Source organism: Mytilus galloprovincialis, chromosome 5, assembly GCF_965363235.1.
Source record: "Mytilus galloprovincialis chromosome 5, xbMytGall1.hap1.1, whole genome shotgun sequence".
NCBI classification, from domain to species: domain Eukaryota; kingdom Metazoa; phylum Mollusca; class Bivalvia; order Mytilida; family Mytilidae; genus Mytilus; species Mytilus galloprovincialis.
This window is the reverse complement of record NC_134842.1, coordinates 88253495-88262361: the sequence shown is the minus strand read 5'-3', so window position 1 is coordinate 88262361 and position 8867 is coordinate 88253495. Positions and strand designations below refer to the sequence as shown.

General features: G+C 31.8%; 1 protein-coding gene across 1 annotated transcript; it reads left to right on the top strand.

Moving 5' to 3' along the window:
- Window positions 1-3495: 3495 nt before the first annotated feature.
- Window positions 3496-8634, top strand: LOC143076641 (NAD-dependent protein lipoamidase sirtuin-4, mitochondrial-like). The gene is made up of 3 exons (XM_076252476.1): window positions 3496-4469; window positions 7164-7307; window positions 8431-8634. Exons 1-3 carry the CDS (start codon window positions 3828-3830, stop codon window positions 8572-8574), a joined length of 930 nt encoding a protein of 309 aa, XP_076108591.1. The 5' UTR covers window positions 3496-3827; the 3' UTR covers window positions 8575-8634.
- The last annotated feature ends 233 nt before the right edge of the window (window positions 8635-8867 follow it).

Sequence of the window (8867 nt, the reverse complement as noted above, 5' to 3'; positions counted from 1 at the left end):
TTTTATTATTATTGATATTTATTAAGTAAAATTTAATTAAAAATTTGCTTTATTTATAAAAGTAAAACACATTTTTTTTTTTATATCAAGTGTTTTCTTAATTATGTCACGGAACTAACTTGTGACTTTTTGTCATATGACTTTCTATCCTATAATTTGTTCCATTTCTCACCTATGGTTAAAAAAAATTGTTATTTTTTTCTCAACGTAATTATTATATAAAATTTCTTTTTATTAACCATTTCCATAAATATATTCATTGGTGTGCCAAGTATGTATAGGTAATGTGCCGAGTTTGTATAGTCCGAGTTTGTACTATGCCGAGTTTAACATGTCCTGAGTTTGTAGTGTGCCGAGATGTCCTGTCTTCCGCCGAACCTATGAAAAAGGGAAGAATCCTATTGAAAAAAGATTGGGTACTTACTCCATTTATAAAAAGGGTAAAAATCCCTCAGAAATAAAGTCTGTCAACTTGTGAAAAATAGATATCCTGATGAATTTTAATAGTAACGTCAAACTACAAAAAAGATGTAGTTGTTGATCATGTTGATTATCAGATAAATCATAGCATAACAATATATATTGGAACAAAAGCAATTTCAACAGCTGGATAATATTTATGTGTGAAATGTTATCTGTCTTATTAAATCATGTTGTAAGTCATCTTTTTATATAAATGAACATGATGAATATATTAAAAATAAGATTCAAGGAAAAATTTCATCATGAACATGATCATGAAATAGATTCAGGAATATATAACATGAATATCTTTAAAATATAAATTGATATCTTTAAAATATAAATTGCTCATAATTACCTCCCTTTGATTGATGAATTATGCAAATTTGTTCTACCTTTGTGAAACATTTATAATTATGGTCAGGTATATACATGTATTGATTGCGAGTAACTTGCATATAGTAGTTAATGGGATTCTATTTCACAAGATTCTGTGAAATATGGTACGGCAAATATATACCGGTACATACTATCCGCATAACAGATAGATTTTCACTCCTCTGGAAAAAAATTACCTGTGAAACACCATGTCTGGAAAAAAAGTTACTGTGACAAATTATCCCAAGGATAAAATATCACAGAGGAAGAAATAAAATGTTACACACACACGACAATGCTTGATGCAAAAGATGTAATCCCCTTGTATATCTATGTTGATGGAGTATGTTCCTGTCCCACTCATAAACAAAATCAATACCTATGAAAACCTAAGATGAACATGTTAACTTAATCCCATTTAACATGTTTAAAGTCCATCATAACAAATGGACAAATATGGCCGTAATTTCACTTCTAAAACTACTGTGTCCAGACTTACCTGTGAAGTTTGAAAAGGTTTAAGGCCTGGCATCCACTAGATATATGAAAGTTAAATGTTTTTTGTGCTCCAAAAAGATAAAATCGTTTTTGGATTTTGATGGGCATTTTTTTCATTCCTGCAGAAGATGTAAAAAACAAGACAAACCAGTTCTTACCTGAGAGGGAGCATCTCAAAGTTATATCCCAACTTAGTTTTTTTTTACACCTTCTACCATTGTCTACAAGAAGGTAAAAAAATGCCCAATTTTTGAGTTAAATAATCAGCCATATTTGTCCATTTGTTATGATGAACCTTAAATGGTTTTACACTAGTCATCTTCATGATCTTGGGGACCCTTTATAACTTACTGTTTGGTGTGAGACAATGCTCTGTGTTTAAAACCATACTTAGACCAAGTTGGCAGGAGAAAACTAACAGCTGGAGCGATTTTTTGTCTTGCCTTGACGGAGTCAAAAAGCGAGACTTAGGTACAAATGTATGCTGTTTCTGTCGTCGGTGACGGCATGAACAATGTATTAGTTTGTGATTAGGTCTAGTTTATGGTGAACCTCAAGTGATAGGTCAATCATATTTGGTATGCAGTTGTATAAGCATTGGCACATCTCATTTCCATGGAGATTATTTGGCCCTGCCCACTCTGTCATGGTCTATTGACTTTGAAACTTTTGCTTATTTTACATGTATTAGTTTGTGATTAGGTCAGTTTATGGGGAACCGCAAGTGGTAGGTCAATTTTATTTGGTATGCAGTTGTATAAGCATTGATATATCTCATTTCCATGGAGATAATTTGGCTCTGCCCCCTTAGTCATTGTCTATTGACTTTGAAATTTTTTCTAGGTTATCATGTATTAGTTTGTGATTAGGTCAGTTCAAGGGGAACCATTAGTGGTAGGCCAATGTTTATTGGTATTCAGTTGTTTAAGCATTGGCACATCTCATTTCCATGGAGAATATTTGGCCTCGCCCCTCAGTTACAGTCTAATGACTTTGAAACTTATCTTAGTTTACATGTATTAGTTTGTGATTAGATCAGTTTAAGATGAACTGATAATGCTTAGTCAATGATATTTGGTATGCAAATTTATTGGCATCTGCAAATATTGTTTCCATGGAGATTATACAGCCCCACCCCCTCTTCATGGTTCATTGACTTTGAAACTTTTACATAGTTTACAAGTTAATGTTTGTACAATTCATGTATTTAGGTTTGGGAGTGACTTATAATAAGTCAATGATATTTGGTATGCAGTTGTATTAGCATTGGCACATCTCATTTACATGGGGATTGTTTAGCCATGTAACTCAGTCATGGTTCATTGACTTTGAATATTTGCATAACTTGTGTAAGATGTTAAAGTACTGCTATTTTGATTTCAACATTTGCATTATAATCAAAATTACAAAAAAAGGTGAGACATATCTCTGTGATAACAGTTTATTTAAAAATGGGGCTAGTTGGTAAAAAAGTGGGGTGATGTAGTGTGGGGCAATTTGTCCTGCTTCCTCCAGTGATATAATAGATTACTAATATGTTGAATTAGTGCTTTGTTAGTTATGATAAATTCTAATATGACGTCCTTATTACGGTTTGTAAACAAAGCCGTGTTCTAATGAGCACAAAATATGTTTGACACATGCGCACGAACTTACTGTGTATACTAACGTTATTTCCATCGTTATCCTTTAAAATATATACATTTAAGCAGCTAGCATAAACTTTTATTATATATCTTTATAAAACAACATATATTTTCCCTGCTCGTAGTTTTTAAACTTACCAAATATGAAATGTAATGCACAGACTCCTCGGGGAGGAAACGGGAAAAGCCAAACATTTTTACGGTATTTTCGTACGCTTCGATCTATAAAAATACTGTATTTGTCCTATTAGAATCGAAATAATTCCTTTGTGTCATGATCTATGCTCATTTTAACATGGGTAGGCATTATATTTGACCACATTTTACACCTCGCTAACGCTCAGTGTAAAATATCGACAAATATAATGCCTACCCATGTTAAAATGAGCATAGAGCATGACATGAAGGAATTATTTCTTAATAAACAGAAGGATCCCATGTTGTAAACCAAGATTTCTTATTTTAACATGTTTTACTAATCTTTTTGTTTAACTTTTCTCTTTTCAGTCAAACATAAGATGTAAAAATACTTTTGGCAAACTTAGAAGTATAACATGTATAAGCCTGCAATAAGAATAACAAAGAGAAGATAAAGAACAAATACAGCTCAAGGGTCAAGTTATACACATGTTCAACTTTTTATTATACACCTGGAGAATTTCTGGATCTGTAGAACAACATATTCATGATATTGAAATATTTACATACATGTAGAATATTATCACTTTTTTATCATACATGTACAATGTACAAATGTACATGTATATGCAGATTCAAAGAGCTGTCATAGATTTAAATTCCAAATCTAGGGTTTAGCCCTCTATAAATGTTTAAAGTATAGACATGAATTCAATCAAAAAGTACAAGCCACTGGTAAAACACTTCCGTCTATTATCAGTATTAGGAACAGCTCACTCTTCACGTCCTCATTTTGTGCCACCACATTCACCTGCAAATGAAGACGACATAGATAAATTTAAGGAATTTATTCATAATTCTAAAAGACTGTTAGTTATAACAGGTGCTGGGATATCAACAGAAAGTGGTATTCCTGATTATAGATCTGAAGGTGTGGGACTATACGCCAGAAGCTCAAATAGACCAGTCCAGTATCAAGACTTTGTAAAGAAAGCAGATATACGGCAAAGATACTGGGCTAGAAATTTTGTAGGGTGGCCAATGTTTTCATCTGTATTGCCTAACAAGACACACAAGATTTTGAGTGATTGGGAAAGAGAGGATAGTCTTCATTGGTTGGTTACTCAAAACGTTGATGCTCTACATTACAAAGCAGGAAGTAAAAATCTGACAGAACTACATGGAAGTGCTCACAGAGTAGAATGTTTAGACTGTAAACAAATGATATCTAGACCAGAACTTCAGGATATGATAAAGGGAGATAATCCTATGTGGTATTCACAATCTGTAGACATGGCACCTGATGGAGATGTACAACTTAGTCAAGAACAGATAAATGGATTTAATGTAGGTACATCAGCATCTGTACATGTATTGGGTTTAGAACTGACCAGTGACACATTTGGGAAAGGAGAGGGGCATGGTTTTTATCTCTACAGATATATACCTGTACTTGGTTATTGGTTTTAGATTATGTTTTTATGGTATCACTGCATGTGCATTTCATTGTTATGATTGTGTCATTTCACTATATATTACCATGATCACAATTATGGGCCTCAGTGGCTGAATGGTCTAAGTAGTCAAACTTCAAATTCTAAATCCATGATATCGACTAGCCTGTCAACATTGAAGTTGTGAATATGAATCCTGCAAGAGACAGGTGCATTTTTAAACACCATTAAATCAAGCTCATTATCATAATGCAATTTTTTGACACAAAAAAGATACAATGTCATGTCATGCATAATGGTTATATTTTAAGGGGGCTCACGGGTATAAATAAAAAAAAAAAAAGAACTTAATCATGTAAATTATAGAAATTACTCAAATTTTACAAAAGTACAGCTTATTTGAAAATAATTAAAAAAAATATAGGTCACCGATGCGTTTAAAAAGATATTTCAATTTTAATGCCAAAAAAATGGCATTTTTGCACCAAAAGGAGCTAATTTGGAGCTTTTTCAATGATATATACATTATTGCTATCACGTTGGCGTCGTCGTCGTCCGAATACTTTTAGTTTTCGCACTCTAACTTTAGTAAAAGTGAATAGAAATCTATGAAATTTAAACACAAGGTTTATGACCACAAAAGGAAGGTTGGGATTGATTTTGGGAGTTTTGGTCCCAACATTTTAGGAATTAGGGGCCAAAAAGGGCCCAAATAAGCATTTTCTTGGTTTTCGCACTATAACTTTAGTTTAAGTGAATAGTAATCTATGAAATTTTGACACAAGGTTTATGACCACAAAAGGAAGGTTGAGATTGATTTTGGGAGTTTTAGTTCCAACAGTTTAGGAATTAGGGGCCAAAAAAGGGCCCAAATAAGCATTATTCTTGGTTTTCGCACAATAACTTTAGTATAAGTAAATAGAAATCAGTGAAATTTAAACACAAGGTTTATGACCACAAAAGGAAGGTTGGGATTGATTTTGGGAGTTGAGGTCCCAACAGTTTAGGAATTAGGGGCCAACAAGGGGCCCAAATAAGCATTATTCTTGGTTTTCGCACCATAACTTAAGTATAAGTAAATAGAAATCTATGAAATTTAAACACAAGGTTTATGACCATAAAAGGAAGGTTGGGTTTGATTTTGGGAGTTTTGGTCCCAACAGTTTTGGAATAAAGGGCCCAAAGGGTCCAAAATTGAACTTTGTTTGATTTCATCAGAAATTGAATAATTGGGGTTCTTTGATATGCTAAATCTAACTATGTAGATTCTTAATTTTTGGTCCCGTTTTCAAATTGGTCTACATTAAGGTCCAAAGGGTCCAAAATTAAACTTAGTTTGATTTTAACAAAAATTGAATCCTTGGGGTTCTTTAATATGTTGAATCTAAAAATGTACTTAGATTTTTGATTATTGGCCCAGTTTTCAAGTTGGTCCAAATCGGGCTCCAAAATTAAACTTTGTTTGATTTCATCAAAAATTGAATAATTGGGGTTCTTTGATATGCCAAATCTAACTGTGTATGTAGATTCTTAATTTTTGGTCCCGTTTTCAAATTGGTCTACATTAAAGTCCAAAGGGTCCAAAATTAAACTAAATTTGATTTTAACAAAAATTGAATTCTTGGGCTTTTTTGATATGCTGGATCTAAACATGTACTTAGATTTTTATTTATGGGCCCAGTTTTCAAGTTGGTTCAAATCAGGATCCAAAATTATTATATTAAGTATTGTGCAATAGCAAAAAATTTTCAATTGCACAGTATTCAGCAATAGCAAGAAATCTTCCATTGCACAGTATTGTGCAATAGCAAGAAATTTTCAATTGCTCAGTATTGCGCAATAGCAAGAAATCTTCAATTGCACAGTATTGTGCAATAGCAAATATTTTCAATTGCACAGTATTGTGCAATAGCCAGAAATATCTAATTGCACAATATTGTGCAATAGCAAGAAATTTTCAATTGATTGGAGTTATCTTTCTTTGTCCAGAATAGTAGTTGAGTCAACTTAAATCATTGTTTTATACAATATACAATGTATATCACTTTTACTACCAACTGATAAATTAAAACAATCTTTACCATTCAGTGATAACAAGCACCTTTTGTTACATTTTAATATTTTATGATGTATTTAAATGAGTAGTTATTGTTGCAAACTCCATTAGAAATTTGAATTGAGATCAGTTTTGGAAAAAGGGAAAGGGGGATGTGAAAAAAAAAATGGGGGGGGGGGGTTAAATTTTTCTCATTTCAGATTTCATAAATAAAAAGAAAATTTCTTCAAACATTTTTTTGAGAGGATTAATATTCAATAGCATAGTGAATTGCTCAAAGGCAAAAAAAAAATTTTAAGTTCATTAGACCACATTCATTCTGTGTCAGAAACCTATTCTGTGTCAACTATTTAATCACAATCCAAATTTAGAGCTGTATCCAGCTTGAATGTTGTGTCCATACTTGCCCCAACCGTTCAGGGTTCAACCTCAATAAAGCTGCGCCCTGCGGAGCATCTGGTTTAAAAATATGCAGAAATTGTAAGAAAGAAAAACATCCATACTCTCTATTTTATATTTAACTTATTTCAGGTTCCATCTTGTCAGAAGTGTGGTGGAGTATTAAAACCAGAGATTGTATTCTTTGGAGACAATGTACCAAGGCCTAGAGTAGATTTTGTATTTGATAAGGTCAAAGAGTCAGATAGCCTTCTTGTTCTTGGATCATCACTGGAGGTAAGAAATTTGGTGTCTTGGGGTATAATTAAGGGTGCACAGTAATTTATAAAGCGAAAGCAACATATATAATATATAAAATGTATAGCAAACACAATGAAACATGTGCATTTTGTCAGGATTTTGATTTTCTTCAAATTTTCAAAAATGATATGACAGGTTGTTGAACTGAACAATTCAAGTTTGAGTTTGGTCAAGGTTAACAACCTGATGACTAGGTATAATTTATGGCCTTGTGGATAGAGATAATTTCATAATAATTATACTCATTATCTATTTTGTAGTGTTTGCTTTTGTTATATGGAATTGCCAATTTTCATACACATGTACTAGGAAAAGATAAAAAAATAAATACATTGAAAAGGTATTATAAACAATAAAAAATCATAGCATCATATAACTATTGCAAATGTATGGGAGAATGATATATATACATGTATACATGATGTACCTGAGAAGTAGTGTCTAATCATGCTTAATGTTATACTGGAAATTACAATATTGTACATTAAACATGTTTTATATACATGATATATATGCTTAGGGAGCTACCATTTGATTTTTATGGGGGGGCTAGGATGAAAAATTTTGTCCTGCATTTTTTTTAGCTGTAATCTCTGTCCTGCCTTTTTATTTTTCACTCTGTTCGGTCCTGCCTTTTTTTTTTAGTTTATCCTGACTTTTTTTTTTGCAAGTGTCTCATCCTGCCTTATTTTTTACTCAAAACTCCTGTCCTGCCTATTTTTTTCAAATTTCATCCTAGCCCCCCCATAAAAATCAAATGGTAGCTCCCTTACTGTAAATTCAGATATTATATTATTGTTAAAAACATGAAAAATGGGACAGGTTATACTCACAATAATTTATACTTGTATTTTTTATATGTATTAAATAGTATTTTTGTCAATCAAGAAAACATTTTCCATTCTCATGCAATTTTATTAATATCATATTGTAGTCAAAAATGACAAATTACAATAAAAATGCACTCAAAAATTTCTGAATTTACAGTATATATGCTATGTATATTTATACCAGAGTTGGTAGATAATTTTGTTTCCTAAAATATTTATCTTTCTTCTGTCAGTGTTATATTTGAATGACTTTCTTTTCTATTTTAAAGGTTTACTCAGGATACAGATTTGTAAATGCTGCTCACGAACAGAAGAAACCCATAGCCATTGTTAGCATAGGACCAACAAGGGCAGATAAACTGACTGACATTAAAATAAACACTAAATGTAGTGAAATTTTGGACCATATATGACAGAATTATATATAGACATGATAGATGTGATATATTTTTTTATTAAATTATTTTATTAGACATTGGTATTGGTAGTTAGCATGACTATCATGCAGACAGTGATAATTTATATAATTGAAGATGTAAATAATATTAACACTGAAATTGTCAGATTTAAATTTTCTTTTTAAGTTTTCATAATCTCCTAGCTCGTACATGTCTTAAGCTTCTATAAACATTCACTGTCATGTTTTTATAAGTAATAAATTTTTTAAGCAACCCTTGAAAATCTCAACTCAGGGGGATTAAAACAT

Coding starts and splice junctions, on each gene's coding strand:
- LOC143076641 (XM_076252476.1), top strand. CDS start 3,828: ATGAATTCAATCAAAAAGTACAAGCCACTGGTAAAACACTTCCGTCTA. Junction 4,470..7,163: donor AACAGATAAATGGATTTAAT/GTAGGTACATCA, acceptor AACTTATTTCAG/GTTCCATCTTGTCAGAAGTG. Junction 7,308..8,430: donor TTCTTGGATCATCACTGGAG/GTAAGAAATTTG, acceptor TCTATTTTAAAG/GTTTACTCAGGATACAGATT.